Below are 24,456 nucleotides of genomic sequence, written 5' to 3' on the forward strand. Positions count from 1 at the left end.
CTACTACAGTCCGTTCTATAGGATCCCCTATTGTTTGTTTATAATGTATCTACTACAGGGCGTTCTATAGGATCCCCTGGGTGGTCTACAGGGTCCCTTTTTATCTTTACAACGTACTTGCTGAGTAGTATACATTTAAGTATTATTTATCATTCATGATCAGCCAAAATCCCGGTTTGGGCAATTAAAACAGTAAAACAACAGTATTAGTTCAAGCAGCGATTCTTATTTCTCTACAAAAAGCATTTATACATGTAAGGTGACAGAAAAATAGAAAAAGCCAATTTATATATTATTTCATTCCAGTTCTGAGTCAATAATTATAGAACATCTTCTGAAAGTGCTGCATCCTGAAAATTTGAAATATAAATGACACTTAGAACTACTGTTTGATATAGGACAAGCCAAAACTATATATAGTTTTTAATTCTTTAATTTCTTTTATGTATTCGTTTAATGGTCACAACATCTCACAAAACGTATGATTTCTGAGAAAAAAAGCTTTAAACACTGAAGCAATTTGAATGTTACTACATAGGAATGAATAGTTAATTGTTAATTATAAAATCAAAACCGTTAATGTTGTCAAAGAGTGTAGCAGAAAATTGTCCTTTTTTCTGAACTTCCAGATTCCAGGTAGTCACCAAATCGGGGATTAACATTTGGCCCAAATCAATTAAGTACTAATAGAATGTACACAAAATTACATGTATATCTTTATCGCGTAGAACTAACTTAAAACCTTATTTTACAGCCATCGGATTTGAGTTTGTAGGTTCAAACAAAATATTTGGTTACCTTCCTTGCTATAGCTGAAGCGTAAAGTCATTACTAGGTTTACCTTTACTACCCTTCTATGAGAATAGACTAGTCTGACATAAAACTAATCTATTGTATATTGGATTTTGTTTGAACGGACACAATTAAGTCCGATAATAGCTGTAATGTTTTCTAATTTTGGGTTGTTGTCTTCCTCCTCTATTGTTTACTATACAGAAAAAAAACATACTTTATAAGAATGCAATGTAGCCTATTTGAAGAATATTTTTTACTTTTATTGGAATTGAAAGATATTTATAACTGAAAATCATGCTATTCATATTATAATTGATATAACAATCAAAATTATAACAATTTATGACCATATCACAATTGTAAAGTGTACTTTATCGGGTGCATTATGGTATACAGCTGTCTGTCTGTCCATCCACTTGTCGCTATGAGTAATCTTAATAATCTTAAGTTGTATGTTTGATTTCGTGAATAATATATCTCTTTGGTTTTTCACTGCATTGAAATAAAGAACTATGTATCCTGCGCTTTAAAACAGTTATTTATCTATTGTTTGTTACTTATTGGTAGGTGTTTTAGTTAGAAGCCAGTATCGTTATAAGAATAATGAATAATAAATAAAAACTTTGGAAAGGCAAATACCCGACCAAATTGTAAAAAACAACCCCATACCACCAATTAGCTTTCAACACAGCAAGAATTTCCGCACCCGTAGTTGGGCTACTAGCAGTAAATAACATGCCAGCACTTGATTATATATCAATCAATTAGTTAAAATATGTATGTAGCAAAATAAATATTATAGAAATACCAGAAAAGTACAGAATACGGTTTTCCGATCTTGGAGAGGAGGTTGTGCCATATGATGGAACGCCTTTCATTATAACAGGCAGAAAAGTAAACAGCTGCATCTTTGGGAAAGACAAACATGTAGCTGATAAATAATAGAAACAACAGGACAAAGCCAGCAATCTTGAGGTATGCCAATACTTTAAGTCACTATTATTAAAGAATAAAAAAATTAACTTGAAACAGAATTTTAATCAGTTTAAAATCAACAAAACACCGAATGGAAAAGGAGAATGTGTCATTAAGACAATAACCCGACAAAAATGCTCAAAACAAGCCAAGACCAACAATTGGTATTCAACACAGCGGGACATCACGGTCCCAGTGGCCCGAAACACACATTATCTGAACATCAATTGTCTACTATAGGGCGATCTATTGAATCCATAGGGCGGTCTACAGGATCCCCTGTTATCTGAACATTAAGTGTCTACTATAAGGCAATCTATTGAATCCATAGGGAGGTCTACAGGATCCCCTGTTATCTGAACATTAAGTGTCTACTAAAGGACGATTTATTGAATCTGAAAGGGCGGTCTACAGTATCCCCTGTTATCTGAACATTAAGAGTCTACTATAGAGTGATATATTGAATCCATATGGCGGTCTACAGGATCCCCTGTTATCTGAATATTGAGTGTCTACTTTAAGGCGACTTATTGAATCCATAGGGCGGTCTACATGATCCCCTGTTGTCTGAACTTTAAATGTCTATAAAAGGGCGATCTATTGAATCAATAGGGCAGTCTACAGTCCTCTGTTATCTGAACATTAGGTGTCTACTAAAGAGCGATAAATTGAATCCATCAAGCGGTCTACAGTCCTCTGTTATCTAAGCAATAGGTGTCTACTATAGAGCGATATATGGAATCCATATGGATTATATTTGATAATAAGTCTTTGGATCGGTTAAGTAGTTATTAGAGATATATATATGTTTTTTTAGCTTAATTTTATTTTATTTTTGATTAATTACGAACGACAGTACATGTATAATTATCATCATTATTATTTTTTGAATTTTCATCTTTGTCCATCATTGGAAAAAAATGTTTAATTTGATTTTGTTTTTACATAAGTCAGTACCATATTTTTTAAAAGATCAGGTATAAATTCCGTACCTGGAAAAGAAAAGAAACATGATTTCGCTTGATTTTTTCCCTGGTCAAGTGAGGCTGTATAAAACAGGGGTCCCTTAGTTTGCACACTGGGCTACTTAGGTAATTATAGAACAGGAATAATTGAATAAAATATGTTTGATCTTATTAAAATAAATATGATTTCAAATTTAGTCTGTATATATTGATAAGTGTCAGCTATAAACACAATGTATACTTCCATTCATTTCGTTTCACTGTTTTATTTTGTTTCCAACAAGTGTTTTTTTAATTATTATTTAAGGGTACGTCTAGCCAAACATTACCTAAGTATTTTCAACAAAGCTTCTGACAAAACATATTATATCAAAATTGTTATGAGGCAAAGGCCCTGTGAATTCTTTTGTTTAAATGAACCAACATAATTGTGTGACCAGATATTTCTACAAATCTACTGACCACCGTTAACTGATTTAGGAAGTAAGTGTTATCCACCATATTCATAATATGATCTCATTATTTACCCAGATAATTAAGATCAACGGAATTTGTACAACAAAACATATGTATATGTTTCAATTCAGAAGCTTTAGATATGTTAAATACTTACTATTTGTGAAATGTAAATGCATTATGATTGTTGTAAATCTACGTCAAATAAGTAAACATCACTATACGAAAATTGAAGTAATTCATTTTATCATATATTTTAGTAACCAATTTGTTCTTACAAAATTAAAAACGTCTGACAGTGGCAATGTTGTTTTTAAACCAAAACAATTAATTCTCCAAAATTGTAATTTTCATGTTAAGTTTAGGGGTATTTATCAATTTAAAACAATTTACAGTGAAATACGAACGATGATAACATTTGAATTTTTCCAAATCTTAGGTTATTCATATCAGAAAGACACAATAGGGGAATCAGACGCAATCCATCTTTCAGTTTGGAATGGAGTATTGTTACCAGGAAACACAGAAAACAATTAGATTCCTCATCATGCGGAGTTTTTACGTTGAAGGTAATATACTACATCTATTTCAGTTTTAAAGTCAGGAATCAGACGTATGTTGGTTGGCGTCTGCTTGGCTTGTAGTTTTGTGTTTCTGTTGCCCCGTTGTTTTCCTCTTGTAGTTTTTGTGTTTACTTTGGTTTAAGTTTATCGCCTGGACTAGTTTTTCTCTTAATCGAATTATGGATATAGAACAGTGGTATTCACTACTGTTGTCTACATTAAAGGGATATAGAAATATAGATGATTCCAACACTGCATCAAGTGTATTACGATGTTTCTCTACTCGAAACAGTTAAATTTTCATTTACGATATACAGTGGCAGAATCTGTTTCTCGAATGATTTTTAAAAGAAATTTAAACACAGTTTGACCTTTCTTTCCAAAGGTCAGCAAAAAGAAATGTTTTTTATATGTGCCTGTTTTCATTACGTCATTCTGTGGATTCATTATTATTCGTTGGATACCAATTTTCGTGTATTTCGTGGGTACAGATGAACCACGAAATTAATTATTCAACGAATTACAAATTTCCTATAGACTTGTATACACATTATGGCTAAACCACGAAATTAAATATCCACGAACATGTAAGTTTTTCTTAATCCACGAAAATTGGTACCCACGAAAATAAATGAATTCACAGTAATAGAAAATTTGAAAGAAAGCAAGATTTTGATGCCATAGAAATTCGACCAATCATTTGCCGAGAACAAATTTCTCTCTGTGGAGACTAGAAATATTTTTCTTACACCGGTTGGAAAATGTAAAAATACAAAAATATCACGAATATTAGAAGGAAAAAAAAACAATCCTTTGAAAGTCAGACTCTATTACTTTTATTCACGGTGTACTAAGACCAATTATTCCTATTTTGGTATCGGCCAAATATTTAAACATTAATACATGTATTGCAATTTCTTCAGAAATTTATTTCAAAAAAATGTTTGGTTGATTTAACCCGTAAAATATGTACACCTTTATAAATCTCGTCTGAGGAACATGCTTTACAGCTCCGCTTACAAGTGTTGGTGTCAACATCATTCTCTTTGAATTGAATATTCTCGATTTATATATTTTCCAGTTGCAGAAAATGTTCTTACAGATAATGACTTTATGTTTGACTCATCAAAAAGGGCTATAAGAGCATCAAGACACATCATTAGACAAGTTCTTGTTGATAGCAGTGGTAAGTGTTGTATTTTCTCGGCATAATTATATTAAAATGCATTATAAAGTCAGGAATGTGACAATTGCTTTCCATTCGTTTGATATGTTTCAACGTTTTGTTTTGCCATTTGATTACATTTTCATTTAGATTTTTTCCTTTAAGTTCAGTATGGTTATTTTACTTTATACCCATTGAGAAAAGAGTTTCATTTTTAATTCATGATAAGAAAAAGACTTCCATACCATATGAAATAATTCATTTATATGTCATAAATTTCAAATGTTCGTCTACGGTCATGAATTATTGTATTCATATGTCCACAACTAATGTAAAAATATCAATATAGCAATTTAAAAGTTAAAGTTGAACATCTAAGAGGTTCCTTTACTTGATGTTAATCACTGATTTGCAGGCAATTATCATGAGATTTATTAAATTGTCTTAATAAATGAAACGTTCTTATTCTAGTTAAAGGATTATCACAACAACAGCAACCCAAGGCTATGCCCCCAAGACCTAAACTCAGGAAACCGAAATTAAAGGTAAAAAGATTCATAATACAATAAAAATGTACAGATAAATGTAATGGTTATTAACTTTTAGTGGGATATTGTCTAATTAATACTGATATTATTTATCATAGAGTATCTGATTTAAAAATAAAAAAAATCTACGCCATGTTTACAAGACTCATCAGTAACACTCAAATCAAAATAATTCAAAAAAGTATAAATTTAAGTTGAATAACATTAACATTAAAGAACGATAGAAGGTGGTCTTGTGATAGAATAACATTGGTTATTTTTTGGGAAATATCATGACAATTGACAAAAAACAAGGTACACAAAATACAAATAAACATAAATGTACACATGGCAACAAACAGCATGAAATTCACTGGGGTTGATCCAGATTATTGAACAGTAAATGCTTCTCAATTACACCTGTTATACTGTTTTTCTGTATCTTTGTACCTTTAAACCTTATGAATAGATTTTCAATTAGATTTTTCATGTATTCCTTACACATTTAAATTAAGGAAAAGGGCATTGAAACAGCTTCATCATCATGCACACAGGACATCCATTGGCTATTTATATCGGTGTCAGCAAAGGTGAGTTTATCTCATGATTATATATGTAACTGTATTCAGTTCTTCAGGGATACATTTTTTTTATATGGTTTATAATAGTAATTGGAAACATATTTTATGTTTACCTATCAAACATTGCTTTTTAGGGATACCCGTTATTTATTATTTAGACCATATCGAGTTAACCTAGTGGCTTTCATAATCTTGACAGATATCTCCTTTTAATTTGGAAGACCTATATTTCTGTTTTATGCATATGTATATAATTTGTTAAAACTATAACTGATTTTATAAGCGGCTGTAAAACAAGTTAGAGGTTAAGCTAGCTTTACAACCAGGTTTAACCCATCATTTTCTGCAATTGAATGCCTGTACTAAGTCAGGACTATGACAGTTGTTTCCATTCGTTTGATAAGTTTGAGCTTTTTGTTTTGCCATTTGAGTAAGGATTTTCCATTTTAAATTTTCCTTGATGTTCGGTATATTTGTTATTTTACTTATTACAGACATGTTTACAGTGTCAAAGTCTGACTAGTGCCATGTGTGATGATTTTGATACAATGCCAATGACTATCACCAGAGGATTCTCATCTGTGAAAGGACAGAACTTAGCAACATTGGTAAGCCTTATGTTTTTGCTATACAATTTGTGCTACAAATGTGGCATACTTGGAGAGCAACATATATACCTAGGATACGATATATTTATGTCCTGTTAATTCATTATTTCCTTTAACTCATTTCATAATCATAATCTAATAGTTTACAAAATTAAGATAATTTTTCTTCATGGGTTTAAATGAAACTTTCACTGTTAGTAGTTAAAGTGACATTAAAGAAACCAAATGATTCTAAATTTAGTAAGTTTAATTATGTTATCCCTTTCAAAGGGTGGGAGGGCATATTGTTATTGTTCATTTCTTTTTTTTTCATCATCATCTTTTTCCCCATAACTTTATTGTACCGGCAAGTTCTCGGAAAAGGATAGACACATTCATCTTTATGGAATTATGGCATAATGTAAACCACCATATAAAGTTGTGCTTTTTTAATAAGGGGATGGTCCAAGACGGTCGCGATTACTATAAACTCTGGTCAACAGTATTTTTTATGTTTTTTGTATATAAATCTAGTATGCCTGAGCATAGAACCATGATATTCAATATAGAAAATAGGTGTCAACAACTTGTATGGTCCTCAGAACTACATAGCAGTAGGGAGTTGTGTTTTTTTAGTATGGATTTTTTTTCAAAATTGCTGACGTAAACCTAGCAATGGCAAGGTCGTCTGGCAACTTGACAACAGTATGACATCCGCAATTATAATTATAGTTATTTTCGTATTCTTATGGATTTGTACAGAAAGGAGAAAAGAAATTGACCCCGTCTTTTAATATCACTTTCCGATATATTGATGATGTACTGTCTCTAAATGATAATAGATTCAGTGATCTATGGCAAGCCGTTTTTCTATTTATTCTAACTTCAAGATATCTCATATAATATATAAGATATTTCATATGATATATAAGATATCTGTCTCATATAATATATGAGATATTTAATATAATATATAAGACATCTCATATAGTATATAAGATATCTCATATAGTATATAAGATAAATTTAAGAAGATATCTTATAAAGTATATAAAATATCGTATAAACTATGGAAGATACCTTATAAATTATATAAGATATATTATAGAGTTTATAAGATATCTTATAAAGAAAATTATAGTAGATATCTTATAAACTGAAGAAGATATCTTATAAAGTATAAAGTATATATAAGATATCTTATAAATAAAATTGAGAATGGAAATGGGGAATGTGTCAAAGAGACAACAATATAAAGTATATATAAGATATCTTATAAAGTATATATAAGATATCTTATAAAGTATATATATGATTTCTTATTAAGTATATATAAGATATCTGATAAAGTTTATAAAATATCTTATAAACAATTTTTAGATAAGATATCTTATATACTTGATAAGATATCTCAAACAGTTTATAAGATACCTTATATAGTTTATAAGATATCTCATATAGTTTATAATATATCTCGTATAGTTTATAATATATCTTATTAAAAAAATATAAATAAGATATGTTATAAAAAAATATAGATAAGATTAGAAAAATATATAAGATATCTTATAGATTATATGAGATATCTTATAAACTATATAAGATATCTCATAAACTATATAAGATATCTCATAAACTATATGAGATATCTTATAAAGTTAATTAGAGATCTTGAAGTTAGAATAAATAGTAAAACGGCTTGCCATAGTGATCACTTACATTTAATATATCAAAATTATTGAAAATAAAGATACTTCCGACACAGATAAATCTGTTTCATATTTACACCTTTTTCTTGAAATGACTACTGATGATAGGTTAAATACCAAAAGTGTGTTGGAATTCATATCATTTACTCTTCCGCAGTCATAACAACCTTTCATTATTACCGGACTGAACAGGGTGTCGTATACAGTGCAGGGAATGTTTACCCTTCCCGAGCACCTTATAACACTCCCGGTTTTAGTTGAGTTCGTGTTGGTTCCTATTTATTTATAGTTGTTGTGAATGTCTTTTGGTTTTATGAGTCTTTGTTAACTTCTTTGTTTTGATAGTTATTGTCTTCCTTTAAGGGCATTAGTACTGGAAAAGATTGTCTAAGGTAGGGACATTGATAAGATTTTAAGATAATTGAGACATTTTTTGAGAATTTTTAATGAAAGATCATTTGTTTTACCTATGTATTTTTTTCTTATACAGTTTGATGTCCACGTCAAACACAAACTGAAAGAGGTCATAGAAATGACTGAACTTCAAGGAAGTGCTAGGTGAGCTTTTCATAATTTAAATGTTTAAACGTTTCACACTATTGAATGCTTGCTTTGTTTAAAAAATGATGCGACATTATACCACTTTAACACAATATTGGTAGATCATATATGAATGAAAAAAGGTTTAATAGCTTTTCAAATAAAAACTTTATATTATCGTTATGTATCATATACTTTTCAACTATAAATAGAATGAATAACAGCTAGCACAAATATCCAAAGAAATGCCGTACTTCGACCTATACTTGTTAACTTTAAATACATTGTGACTTGGATGGAGCGTTGTCTCATTGGCACTCATACCACATTTTTACTTTTAATGAAAATATCTGATCTTATGTTATCTTATCTTATCTTTTTATTTATATAAACACTACATACAGCTATTACAGTGCACATTGGAGGCATATACGTTGGATTACCGGTATTTCATTAGCAAAGCATATAGAAATGAGGGAAGCCACAGCTGGGATATGCGAAAGACAGAACATTTTTGGAAATACTGTAAATATAAATATGTCTAATCTTAACTATTGGTTCAATACTTTTTAGTTTTTTAATACGTAATTCATTCAATGATGTAATTTATCTTCCATCTATATGCTGACACTGCAAGAAGGACAATAATCCTTTAAACATGTTAAATGATCTGCAATGTTTATGATAGAAAATGAAGATGACTTGAATTGTGTCAATTTTATAGCCACAGGTCTAATTAACTTGGGTTTTTATTTTTTTTAAGTTTAAACTGATTTGCAATTATTTGTGTTGTATGTCTGTAAACTACTATTACAAGTAAGATGTATGAGAGTCAATCACTGATGACCCTTTCTTCCTATTGAGGAAAAATAGGTCAAAATATTATCCTGATATTAAAACCATTCAACATCGTAGCAATACTTCTCTTATACATGTATCATTTTCTCTTTCAAATAGACAATGGAACTAAAATGAATCCACTTTAAAGATGTTCTTACCCTGTTTTCAAAATATAACTGATCATTTTACATAATGCTTTCAGGCAGGCCAAGAGTTGTATGCCTTGGTTCTCGCCGAGTTTTCGGAATGGAAAATTAAATCAATACAGTAAGTATGAACAGTTTTTTTTAAATTTTAAAACTCGTGTATATTTCAATCAAGTTTATAGTCTATAACAATTCATGATTAAAGTAGATAAGGTAAATATCTTCCAGTTCATTTTAAGTCCTTTTCAGCAGTTGCATTGTTTTTCTGTGTTATATTTTTAGGCGATTGGGATTTACACATAGACACTAGTTGACAGTCAAAGACAGTATCAATAATTCCAAGCTACAGGCAACACTAGACAAAATGTAAGTGATTTCATTAATATTAAGAATTAAAGTCTACTATTGATTTATCAGTTAGAAAGTGTTTCCTTTAAGTTTTATTGTAAGGAATTATCTTTGTATTCCAATTGGCTAGAAAGCTAGTTTTATGAAGATATATTTCAAAGTGAAGCAATATTGTAGGGTGCTTGGACATTGATGATATTAATATATGATCTATATCAATTTATTTATGACAAAATTGGAATTTAATTTGATAAATGGACTTGGTTTTAGTTACATTTTATATACATCTATTCCCTCATGTCGTTAAGGTATTATGTGTCAAACATCTTGAGAATGATAATTTAGAACTTGATATTATTCCATTATAACTCTTAAATGATATGCATATTAGGGAATACGTTCATATGATTGGTCGAGAAGGCTTCCGGTAGTCACTCTTTAAGTTTTTCGCAGGTAGGTTAATGCTGTTCTAGAGTAAATCGGCTATTTATTCATAAAAAAATCATCGAAATTTGAAATTATTTTGAGTTTTAGTCCAGAACCTTTCATACCCTAAACTAATTATGATCATTCCTTATATCATCCAAAGTTTTAATTTCTGCTGTCTCAGTACTCCCCACCACGTTACCATGGTAACGGGCGACATTCAAAGATGGCGTGTGAACCTTCAACTTCAAGAGCCCGGCACACCCCAAAGAACTATATCAATGAATGAAAATAAAGTTGTATATGGTTGACAAAGATGTTATCTTTCCTGTAACGGCTGTTTCTTTCTTTAAATTTGCCTTGTTATGATAAAAAATAACAGAAGTGACATACAATCCAACCATGCAAACACCAAAAATCAACTTTCTTGTCAATTTTGAAAATGTTGTATTCATTTTAAAAACAAGAAACAGCAATCTTGGTGTTCATAAGCTTTCCAAGAATAAATATGCCATGTTTTAAAGAGATCAATAAATATTAACGGGGTGTGCCAATGCGATCTTTATAAATGAATGATACCCAAGTTCTTTCGCGGCGACATTTAACACTGAAATGATTCAGATCGATTATTCCCCTTTATTATATCAAAGTGCCGAGAAAGAAATAAACGACATTATGATAGTTTTTGACTAAAAATGGACACATTGAAGATGTAAAACAATGTTATTTTTTCATTTTTATACTTGAAGGTGTTCACGAATCTTGAGAAAAATCACGGTGCTAACGAATGTCATGGGGGAAAATGGGGGGATACTCTAACGTTATACTTTGTAAGATATTGTAAGAGTTTCGTAACCCCATGTTCATTTCTTACTCCACATATGTGCCGATTGTAAATAAAATTAACTTGGTTACTTTCTTTACTTCGATTCTCATAGGGATTTTACGATGCTTTACGATATGGAGATAACGAACGACAAAAAAAGTCTTTCTAAAACAAAATGATTCTCCTGCATTAGAAAAAAGCCATATTTAACCAGCGATAGTGGCAGTAGTGCATGGAAGTATGAAGCCCCTTTTATCAAACTCATGTTTCATGAGAAATATTAATCTGCTTAGTCCTGATAAAGTTTTTTTTCAGTTTTAAATAGATAGTATGCTATTTGTTGAACATGCATCATTCATTCATTGCAGTCTCTTGAATAGTAAAATAATGAATTCAAAAACAGGTCCAAGCATTGGTCCAGAATTAAAACCAGAAAAAAATATAATACTAGGTCATGTACAGAAACAAAAATAAAATAAGACATTTCCTTTAAGAGATGAAACTATTTGTTTTTTCAATAAAGTTGTATGCATGTGAAAGCCATTACTTCTTCAAGAGTACATTATGAGTATTATTTGACTATTAAATACATAATGTCTATTTCAAGAGATTCATAAAAACTATGATAACGTTTCATTCATTTCAAATAGTTTTCTCAGACTAAATACCAAAAGCATTGTATATGTCATATTAAACTGAAAGTCCTTATCATAATGCATACACTACTTTCTTGTGGTTTTCCATGATTCATAATAAATGTAGAAATATATCATACAGCTGATTTTCATTCTTTATTCCTAAACTTGTCTTTTATTTCACATATAACTTGCAAAGAATATTCCTATATACATGTAAAATGTTGTGAATTACAATATATATATGCCAGTAAGTACATGCAGTTATACTACCAGCCTAAATTATAATTCTCAATCAGTTCACAGTTTTATGAATATATCCAAAATTATCTCAATAACTGGCATATAATGAATAATGATATGACCTTTTCCTTTTGTGTGTTGATATTAAAAGAAAGAAGTGCACAGTCATTTCCTCTGGTGTAATACTTTTATTTCTTTGTCTTCAATGCTCCAGAGTCAGTTTTAACAGTAAAGTAATCCTTCCTTTTGTTGTCATACTGAAAATTTCTTCATTCCAAAAGTCACATGTGACATGGCATTGGGTTCTTTCATATTCAGCACTGTTATAGTTTTGTTAAATGTCCTCAAGCTTTTATCTTTAAAACATTTGTTTCACTTTTTTTTCATGCATAGATCTAAAACTATCCCCATATATGGTTATAAATTGTCTGACAATTTCCTTGCATGTTTTGATCTTCAAAAGAAACAAGTGGTTACTCTTTTTCTCTGATTACTTTTTCCCATTTCAGTTAGTAAAAACTTGTATAACACCATTGCCTCGAAGCCATCTTAATACATATACTGAAAAAAATATGTAAACATTTAGTGAAATTTTAAAGTTATTGGTATTCATGTTATGATACAAATAGAAAACTTCAGTCAAAAATGTGTGTTCCTAAATTATTATTGAATTAAAAGTAAACTTGACAAAAAGTTCTACATTGATTTAAAATGAACTTTTAATTTATGAATTTTCTGTAAAAGTACAATTAAGTTTGTAAGCAAACTTACTTCAACTGATATTTACCCATCACAATGCGTTACCAATCTGTTATTAATTAATATGACTTAATCAATATTGAGTGGGTGTGACTCAATACAACAGACAACTTACATATACACCTCACCTGAGGGTCTGGATGGTGTTTACAGAATAGATAATGATCCTTATGGGCAAAAAGTGCAGAATAAAGGGCTTACAAATTAAAGAATAAAAAATGACTAATTATAAAAGAGAATAATGGGGTGTTAAAACACAAAGAATACAGAATAATGAGCAAAATAGATAAAGAATATAGGAAATGGTATACAAAAAGAATAAAAAACTGAAGGACTCCCAGAAAGACTCATACATTATAATATTAATACTTACATTGGGTAGACCTCATATTTGATATTATAGAAAGTACACTCTTTAGGCATTAACATGTCAACTTATATGTGCCAGGTGTAAATCAATCTGCAAAAGAAGTTATAATAATTATTGAAAGGATTCAAGCTAAATTTTATACACACCAGATTGTAAATAAACATAATTAAGATTGATGTGAATTGTTTTAAAACATGCTTGTCAAGATTTGAAAAGATCTACACAAAGAAACATTGACTTCAGATACACATTTTTATAGTGAATGAATATTACAAAAAAACAAATAGTAATAATCTAATGACTATAAACATAAGCAAAATGAACAAATTAATAAAGACAAAAATTTAAATGTACACTAAAAGGGATGATTTTAAATGATAGTATGATGACTTATAAGATTTAAAACCTTATAGGAAAAGTTGTTTATCAATTATGGCCATGATAATAAATAATACTTCTTAGATATAACATCTCATGTGCCTGCCTAAGCAAGTTTATTGAATGCAAGGCAAGTCATATACATTAGTATGATGCATGCACAGAGTCATATGTATGCATATATTTATGATATTTTTGTTTTTTTTTTGTAATATATTATAAATTGGAATAAGCACCTAAATAAGAAATGATTTTGCATGTGCAATCAGGGCAATCTGAAGATTCATATTCAAATATACCTAATAAATCTTTAAAAAAATGTTTAGGTGTTTGCCTCCAACATAAATCCGAATTATATGACATGCATACGAGACAAATTAAGGGGAGAGGGGGGTATTAAGGGGAAAGCTGGCGGGCATGGTGTTCGGACTTTTTAACAAATTCCACTCCTTACGTTGCATTGTTGCTGACCATTAAGATCCATATTTAAAAATATTAGACTCGCATCTCTGCATGGCAGGTCTGTCTGCAAAATTTCAATATAAAGTAATTTAGTCAATGGTCAATGAAGATATGATTGTTTATAAGCGAGTAAAATAGTGCTAACGTGCATAAATCATTTATAGGAAGTTTGTCTTTTAATACAGTATACAGACTGCCCTCGTCATGTTGACAGCTAAACGTGTAATGAATAACCCCATTTTTAAGTAAACAATGCGACTTTCTCTACAGACTATAGCTTCATTCATACTCAATCGTGAATGAAATGAATAATGACGGTGCTCGGCAGTAGAGGGCTAAAATAATTTAAAACAAACTTACCTCCAAATATAAGCAATACACTTCTATATTAACGTGTTTTTGTTGGACTGATGACAGTAACTGCTATCATAACAAGGTGCCCGACCAGCTGTTCGTGACAAGCTCAAAATTGACGTCGACAAAACGTTCTAGCAAATCACGTGTCGAATAGTTAAGAAAATGACGTCAGATTTAGATTGCGATGCAAACACCGAAAATCATTGCCAAATTTGTTGAAACTGCATTAACCTGCCTGCGTTTATTTTTCGATAAACGACGTTGACAGAACTACTTTTTTGTAATCAATGGAAACAAGATGGCAGCGTAAATAAGACCGGCTCGACGTCAAAAATACCGATTTGCACTTATCTCCAATTTTAAAGAATTATAAGGATTAAACGCCTTTTAAAAGGAACTTATTGGTGTATAAACTGGACCAAGTCACTCACAAACATATCACAAAAGTCCTACGGACTTTTATTAGTTTGTGAGTGAATTGGTCCAGTTTATACACCAATAAAACGTCTTTAAAAAGGAATTTATTGGTGTAAAAAACAAGTCCATATTACTTAAAGAGGTAATAAAAACATGAGCCAATTAATATTAACGTTTGAGAGGCGACCAAAATGATAAATATCTCATTCACTTTAAAAAGGTTATTTTTTAACATATTAAAATAAAATGTAATACAATGTAAGATTTTAATATATTTGAAACATCATTTACAGTATGAAACGTCTGAACTTTCAAATATATTGATGAGGGTGTTACCACATAATCATTTAAATTGAGAATGGGAATGGGGAATGCGTCAAAGAGACAACAACCCGACCAACGAGCATAAAACAGCCCAAGGCCACTAATGGATCTTCAACACAGCGATAAAATCCCGCCCCCGGAGGCGGGCTTCAGCAGCTTCCTAAGCAAAAATGTGTACCAGTTCATTTAAAATGGACGTCACCCTAAATTCTGAAACATATAAATGAACTAAAATGTTAAAAACATACAGGAATTACAAAGACCAGAGGCTCATGATTTTGGATAGGCGCAAATAGCGGTGGGGTTAGACATGTTTGTACAATCTCAACCTTCCCACTTAACCTTTAGCCAATGTAGATATATATATATACAACGTCTGCAATTTTTGAGTGTCACTTCCATAGAATGAATTATGGGGTCCCTAACAATTTTTGCCTCTGCAGCGGCCCAAAAGAACCTACTCTAAACGAAATCTGCAGAAGGGGTCTCATGAATATTTCTTGGAGTTAGGTATTTTTGTTATCTACTTTTTACATGCACATGGCGTGACATGTCCCTGTACATGGGGCCATCCGACGGACGATTAACCTAGTTACATATATGCATATATATATATATATATATATATATATATATATATATAGCAAACTTGAAGATTTGAAGTTTTGCGAAATACGAATTATCATTTTCACATTTTTTTAGGGTGTCTCAGAATATGAACAGTGGTACAAGATATTTCAAATATGTTTTGTTTGTGGAAGCTGAAATCTTAGTTGTTTCTCACATCAAGAAGATAACTGTACCTGAAGCTGACAGGCTACTTCATCCTTTGCCGAGTTTGAAACGCTAATTCCTATAACTGCTAATTAACTGATGGATACTTAATGATGAACACAATGAAACATGTGATGTTTTTTTATGTGGTTTATTTGTTTTTAGAATATTCGTTAAATAGAACTACTGATTCAAATTTCAACCATATTGTAATTTTTAGGATTTCCACGAAAATACTCTGATACACAAATACAAAATAATGTGTATGAAGGAAAACATGTAACCTTTGTCAATGATTTCTGTCAACCGGCCGAGTTTGTATGATAAAATATTATGAAATATGTAATAAAAGTACGAATCATATTAGTAGATATAAGCTGTATCAATTTCACTGATTCACTTTATTATTAAAAATAATTTAATCAGATTGTTTTTTTTTCAAATTAAAACCTTTTGTTTTTGTCGTGTATCATGCAGTGTTTTAGAAATAGAATAAATACATGAATATTGGATCAAAGCTTTATATCCCAATAGGTTGTGGTAGCAGTGTATTTTTTTCACTAAATAGTAGAATTATGTCATGTATTTTGCAATTCTGTTACAAATGAGTAATCTATTCAAACGAAGGTGCTATCTTTATTTTACTTTAATAAAGTATTGATACATATTGTAGTTGATTAGTTTCACAAAGGGACAACTTTTCATAGTAAAACAAAAGGATATGGAGTAAATGTACATGGGACAAAATCTAACAAAATATATAGAAAGGATACAAATTATCAATAATCCGGGGTTTTTTTTATTCCTGTTCCTCATCTTGACAGTCGATTTATTGTCTTCAACAATGAACGAATCATTCATACCCTACAATGAGGTCAAGACGGCCCCTAGCGTCCACTTAAACAGTACTTTTGTTAAAAAAAACACAGTTCACCTTCTTGCTCCCCACCCACCTCGTAGTGCCAACTTGTGCGATGCTCGTGTACAAAGATTCTTTAGACAAAAGCACCAGGGATTCCTGAAAGGTACATGCTTAAACATGTCCTTCTAAGAATACAATTACCGATGCTCATGTGAAACCAGAAAGCAAAGTGAGTTAATATTGCAATTCCAGATGATTTTACTCAATTTCTCGGCAGATTGCCCTATCGGATCCTATAGAACGTCCTGTAATAGCTATATCATATACCAACAGCAAGAGTTCCTGTAGAACGCCCTGTAACAAATTCATAATGTAAAGATAAAAGGGGACCCTGTAGACCGCCCAGGGGATCCTATAGAACGCCCAGTAGTAAATACATTATAAACAAACAAAAGGGGATCCTATAAAAAGCCCTATCTTAGATGCACAATTTGCAAACAACAGGGGATCCTGTAGAGCGTCCTATAGTGGATACATTATAAACAACCAACAGGGGATCCTATAGAACGGTCTATAGTAGATATATAATGTTTAGACAATAGGGGATCATGTAGACTGCCCAGGGGATCATGTAGAACGCCCTATAGTATATACATGAAAACCAAACATAAGGGGTCCTATACAATGTCCTATAGTAGATAAATAATGTTCAGAAAACATGGGGTCCTGTAGACCGGGGATCCCGTCGAAAGCCCTGTATTATTTACATGATAAACAAACAACAGGGGATTATACAGAACGTTCTATAGTAGATACATCAAAAACCAAAAAAAACAGGGCATCCTAAAGAACGTTAAATAGTAGATACATCATAAACAAAGAACAGGGAATCCTATATAAGGTCCTATCTTAGATGTATAATTTTCAAACAACAGGGGATCCTGTAGACCGCCCAGGGGATCCTGTAGAACGCCCTATACTATATACATGAAAAACAAACAACAGGGGATCCTATAGAACGTCTTATAGTAGATATATAATGTTGAGAAAACAGGGGATCCTGCCGACCGCCCAAGGAATCCTAAAAGCCCTATAGTATATACATGAAAAACAAACAACAGTCGATCCTATAAAACGTCCTATAGTAGATATATAATGTTCAGACAACAGGGGATCCTATAGACTGCCCTGGGGATCCTGCAGACCACCCAAGGGATCCTATAGAAAGCCTTCTAGTATATACATGATAAACAAACAACAGGGGAACCTATATACTTTCCTATCTCTGATGCATAATTTTTTGACAAAAGAAATCCTGTAGAACGCCCTTTCGTAAATACATGAAAAACAAACATCAGGGGATCCTATAGAACGTCTTATAGTAAATATACAATGTTGAGAAAACAGGGGATCCTGCAGACCGCCCAAAATATCTTAAAAGCCCTATAGTATATACATGAAAAACAAACAACAGGGGAACCTTTAGAAGGTCCTATCTCAGATGCATAAAATTTTAAACAACAGGGGATCCTGTAGACCGTCCAGGGGATCCTGTAGAACGCCCTATAGTATATACATGAAAAACAAACAACAGGGGATCCTATAGAACGTCTTATAGTAGAAATATAATGTTGAGAAAACAGGGGATCCTGCCGACCGCCCAAGGGATCCTGAAAGCTCTATAGTATATACATGAAAAACAAACAACAGTCGATCCTATAAAACGTCCTATAGTAGATATATAATGTTCAGACAACAGGAAATCCTATAGACTGCCCTGGTGATCCTGCAGACCGCCAAAGGGATCCTGCAGACCGTCCAGGGGATCCTGTAGAACGCCCTGTAGTATATACATGAAAAAACAAATAACAGTCGATCCTATAGAACGTCCTATAGTAGATATATAATGTTCAGACATCAGGGGATCCTGTAGAACGCCCTATAGTATATACATGAAAAACAAACAACAGGGGATCCTATAGAACGTCTTATAGTAGATAAATAATGTTGAGAAAACAGGGGATCCTGCCGACCGCCCAAGGAATCCTGGAAGCCTTATAGTATATACATGAAAAGCAAACAACAGTCGATCCTATAAAACGTCCTATAGTAGATATATAATGTTCAGACAACAGGAAATCCTATAGACTGCCCTGGGGATCCTGCAGACCGCCAAAGGGATCCTGCAGACCGTCCAGGGGATCCTGTAGAACGCCCTGTAGTATATACATGATAAACAAACAACATGGGAACCTATAGAAGGTCCTATCGTAGATGCATAATTTTCAAACAACAGTGGATCCTGTAGACCGTCAAGGGGATCCTATAGAAAGCCCTATAGTACATACATAATAAACAAACAAGAGGGGATCCTATAGAACGTCCTATAGAAGATATATAATGTTGAGAAAACAGGGGATCCTGCAGACCGACCAAGGGATCCTATAGAAAGTCTTATAGTATATACATGATAAACAAACAACATTGGAACCTATAGAAGGTCCTATCTTAGATGCATAATTTTCAAACAACAGGGGATCCTGTAGACCGTCCAGGGGATCCTATAGAAAGCCCTATAGTATAAACATGATAAACAAACAAGAGGGGATCCTATAGAACGTCCTATAGTAGATATATAAGGTTGAAAAAACAGGGGATCCTGCAGACCGCCCAAGGGATCCTATAGAACGCCTTATATACATGATAAACAAACAACAGGGGATCCTATAGAAGGTCCTATCTTAGATGATAATTTTCAAACAACAGAGGATCCTGTAGAACGCCCTATAGTATAAAAATCAAAAACTATCAACAGGGGATCTTGTAGAACGTCCTATTGTAGATATATAATGTTCAGACAACAGGGGATCCTGTAGACCGCCCAGGGGATCCTGTAGTACGCCCTATAGTATATACATGAAAAACAAACAACAAGGGATCCTATAGAACGTTCTATAGTAGATATATAATGTTCAGACAATAGGGGATCATGTAGACCGCCCAGGGGATCCTGTAGAACGCCCTAATAGTAGCTTCATTATAAACAATTAACAAGGGTTCCTATAGAACGCCCTATAGTGGAATGTTCAGACAACAGGGGTCCTGTTGACGGCCCAGGGGATCCTTTGAACGTCCTTTAGTAGATGTTTTATATCGAGACAGATTTATTTTTTATTCAAATGCAAACCTAGCAATTTTTTTTTAATCAATCCAAAGCCAGAATTTGTTATTAAACATCATACATGCTTATTGAAGATATATTCAGAATTGTCTTTGAGCAACTGTATACCCAGCAAACACAAAAACATCTTTAAAATGTTTTTAAAATGTTGTGTCTAATGTCATGAAAATATCACAAAAAAACGTGAGAAAAACATTAAATGTATGGTAGAATATATATCGCTAAAACGTTTTCTAATATATTTTCTTAAATATTTGCATAATATAATTAAAATGTTGTAAAGAAATATCATGATAATGTGAAAAACAATGGCGTATAAAACATTTTGATAATCTTTTAAAAAATATTTTCTAGAAATATTTTCTGAACGTTTGAAAAACATCATGAACATCAAATAATGTTATAAAAATGTTTTTTGGATGTTTTCTTGCAAGTGAGACTGTGCTTAAAAAATGTTTTCAAAATGTTTTAAGAAGATGTTTTTGGTTGATATCTAGATCATATCAATATAAAAATTTCTGTACTTTTGATTGAGTTTCCTGCTTTTTTAAATAACAAATCATTAGTTAAATTAATTTATACACAGTGATTAATTCTATATACAAACAAGAATAAATCAGTTGTTTTGCTAAGCATGAAATTCACAATTCAAAGTCTCTAAAAACAAGAAGTATCTAAAAATTTTGACACATCCAAAATGTCAGACACAACTCATCATGGTCAAGCCACTTACCAAATATGAAGTCATTCTGTTCATCAGCATTACTAGTTAAAGTAATGAAAAATTTGAGAACATTCAACATTTTGAAATACAATGTATAAGCAAACAGGAAACAGGTGCCAGATACAAAAATGTTCACAAATCACAGTTCATCACTATCAAGCAGCTCATTAAATATGAACTCATCTTTATCAGCAGTTTTGGGAAAAACAGTGATGAAAATATTTTGTTGGACAAAATCCGACAAATATAGGTGGACAGACGACAGACAGTGCAAGAAAGCCCACATTCCAACCACAATGGTATAATGTTTAGTTTTTCACTCTCAACTTTTATTACCTATCTTATACACATCATGCATTTGTCAACCTGAACATGCATGACATATATGCCATTGGACATTATGCAAACATTATACACATTTTTAAGTTCAAGTTACATTGACTAAAACTTGTGTCCCAAATTCAGATTTTTCAATACAACTTCTCTTTCTAAACTAAAACGCTACACTTCTAATAGGCTTACATCTTCAGTCAATAATCAATGATAATTGGCTGAAGAGATGAGAACAAAACACCATTTTACATCAACTATTTGATTTATTTAAGAATACATTGAAAAAGTCAATCAATTGTCTTATTCAAAATCACTTGGAATGTCTTGTAGTGTCTTATATCTTTTTCTTGCTGTGCCATGCTTCTGAAAAAAAAATTAATCTTACATTCATATATAAACTTCGTGCACATTCCTTTATTATAGAACGTTTCACGTTGCCTGAAGGATATACATCCCCTCCCCTTTAAAGTTTTGAAACAAATAACGATGATAGTCTGTCGGAAGGGAACGATAAATGGCTGACCGTGTTAAGAGAGAGCAGTATGCCACGCTGAACTTCATTTAGTTATTAAAAAAAAACCACATAAAAAACTTTAGACTAGATATGTGTCCAGTCAAGAGTCTTATTTCATTATACTCGTTGATTGTTGTCTATCATATTTTTTTTCTTTTATTGTTTTGAATAAATCAGGCTGTTGTTTTTCTTGTTTTTTTTTAGTTTTCATTAAATGCATTGTATCATGTAGGGGCCTTTAAAAGCCCTGCTACATAATGTCATTAAACATCTTATTGTCCTTTTTAAGTGTTTTAAAACTCTGTAGAGTGACATAGTTTATAACTTGTCATTTGTATCTAAGGGCATATGATACAGTCCTAGAAGTATACTATAGGCACATAATAACTTATCGAAGTGTTACGCATTGTTTTCGCAATGATGATAATAATATAACTTAACTTCCGAGAAACACACAGATGTCATTAAATGAGTTGTTTATATGTATTTGAAATACTTCAAAGGAAAGCAAATATGTTGTTTATGAAAGCACACTGTTGGACTAAAAGATTGATTTAAATAAACAACTTGTTTCTATTTTGTCACAAAAAAAATAATTTATTCAAATATCCAGATATCTTTTCTGTATTGTATGCCCTTAATCTTGAATGTAATGCATTGTTTATGATAAATATTTGAATTAAATATGGAATAACAGTAATTCTGTATGAAAATCTTACTTCAAAAAAAAATTCTCCTGAAAGGTTGTAGACATTCCAAAGAACCTGCGCCACTTCCAAATAGTAAACCTGCATATTGAACTTGTCCTTTGTGGCTTTTCTTTTAGCTCCTGTTAAAAAATAAAAGATACATTGTATGTACATTGTGTGTATGAAGCAATAAATATAATTTTAAGCAACAGTTTATATTATCTTGCTTGTACTGAAGTCTTACATAGTCTTTGTAATGTTCATTAAGCTGTTAAGGGAAATTTAATTTACTGTTTTGCAAATACATACATACACTGATTTTACTAGAAAACAAAATCTCCATATTCAAATGGTGCTTATATTAGTGTTATTGTAACTTGTTTGTGTGCCTTGGAAACAAGGTATTGAGTCATGCTTATTGCAATAGTTGTTGTTGGTTTAAGTCTGTCAAATTTCTTTTTCATAATGTGTATTTAATGTAGGCAGTTAGTTGTTTTGTTTCAATTGTGTTGAGAAAAATTTAACATTTGTTTGTCAAGGCTTCAAAGTGGACTATATGGCATTGGTTTTCTCAGTTTTGAAAGCCGTACAGTGACCTATAATTTCTTTTATCCAAGTCATTTAAATTCTGGTGGATAGCTGTCTCATACACCTTATGGCTATTTCAGTATTTGGAAATCTGTCCTGCTTGAACTTTTTACGTCAGCATACGTCATACAATAATACACCTTATCGCTATTCCCGCTTGACCCGAGAATCTATCCTGCTTGAACTTTTGACGTCAAACAACAATCACTTTTCCATTGTTTCATCAGATATTTTTTATGATGACGTCAAAATTTTAAGGGAACTTGTGACAGTTGTGTGATGTCCAGTAATGTCGGACAAATAGCGATAAGGTGCATTACTTTCAATTGTGGTGTCAAATATTTTCTAATATGACGTCAACATTTTACGGGAACTTTTGTGATGTCCATGGCCAGTAATGGCGGACAAATAGCGATAAGGTGTATTGGCAATCAAACACACAAGCCACATATCCTTATAATTTTTGTATATCAATGAACAAATTCATAATTGGTGTACGTAGTTGCTTGAACAGTGGCGGATTTAGGGGCCCCGACCCCCTTATGGACTACTTATAAGATAAATGTATAGACTATTTACAAGTATCACTCCAAACGTTTGCTTGCCTTGGGCAGGGGTCCCCCTTTTTTCAAAACCTTGATCCGCACCTCCAGAAACAGATGTAATTTGGTTCCGATTATGATTGAACACACACAATGAATGCACAAGTTTCATCTTAACAGATTAATCATTCTTACCAAGTGAGTATATATCGCGTAACAAACAATTTTCTTGGCCCTCTTTGTTGATATCCTGTCTTCGTTTCGAAATTCAAATTTCAAAATCATTTCCGGTGATAAAACAAAAGTCGATTCCGGAAAAGGTCGGTTTTCCGTAAGGCATATAAACGATACGAAAATTGAACTTAGTACAGTTACAGTTTTCATTTCTTAATTTCTAAAATATACACGAACGAAATGAATAAATATTAAAGAAAGGTGATTGTTTATTAATACATTGTTGATTAATTTAATGTTGACTCATTTGAATTTTAATATAAGAAGGAATAACATCTGATTTTAAGGATCTTCAAGATATCAAGTAAGGATTTCAACCATAGTATCTTGCTTGTCATGATATTGATGAAATGTAGTACTATATCTTATCCTGAAAAAAACGAGCTAATTCCACAATACGTTGTTTGTGGGGTTTTGAATAAAGTTTAAATAAAATGTTATTTTTATATCCGTAAAATGTTGAATAAAATATGAGTAAGACTATTAAGTAATGTGTATGTCAGAATATTTTATAGAAAACATTTAGCCTATATTTTTCAGATGTTTTATGTAAAACATTTTAATTTTACGTTATAAAACATTTTATGCAAATAGCAAAACTATATTTTCTGTAAAACATTT

The 24,456-nt window shown here is 31.6% G+C and overlaps 1 protein-coding gene and 1 long non-coding RNA gene across 2 annotated transcripts; one reads left to right on the forward strand and one right to left on the reverse strand.

Moving 5' to 3' along the window:
* The first annotated feature begins 3,481 nt into the window (after window positions 1–3,481).
* LOC127710337 (uncharacterized) lies at window positions 3,482–9,436 on the forward strand. The gene is made up of 7 exons (XM_052216135.1): window positions 3,482–3,760; window positions 4,836–4,940; window positions 5,391–5,464; window positions 5,962–6,036; window positions 6,522–6,635; window positions 8,814–8,881; window positions 9,268–9,436. Exons 1-7 carry the CDS (start codon window positions 3,691–3,693, stop codon window positions 9,434–9,436), a joined length of 675 nt encoding a protein of 224 aa, XP_052072095.1. The 5' UTR covers window positions 3,482–3,690.
* A 12,075-nt stretch (window positions 9,437–21,511) lies between these two features.
* On the reverse strand, window positions 21,512–24,011 carry LOC127710336 (uncharacterized). Its single transcript, XR_007986142.1, has 3 exons — window positions 23,797–24,011; window positions 22,502–22,611; window positions 21,512–21,631 (listed from the first exon to the last, which is right to left on the reverse strand). It is a non-coding gene; the product is annotated as an uncharacterized LOC127710336 (long non-coding RNA).
* Between the last annotated feature and the right edge of the window lie 445 nt (window positions 24,012–24,456).

This window comes from Mytilus californianus, unplaced genomic scaffold, assembly GCF_021869535.1.
Source record: "Mytilus californianus isolate M0D057914Y unplaced genomic scaffold, xbMytCali1.0.p SCAF_72, whole genome shotgun sequence".
In the NCBI taxonomy this organism is placed as follows: domain Eukaryota; kingdom Metazoa; phylum Mollusca; class Bivalvia; order Mytilida; family Mytilidae; genus Mytilus; species Mytilus californianus.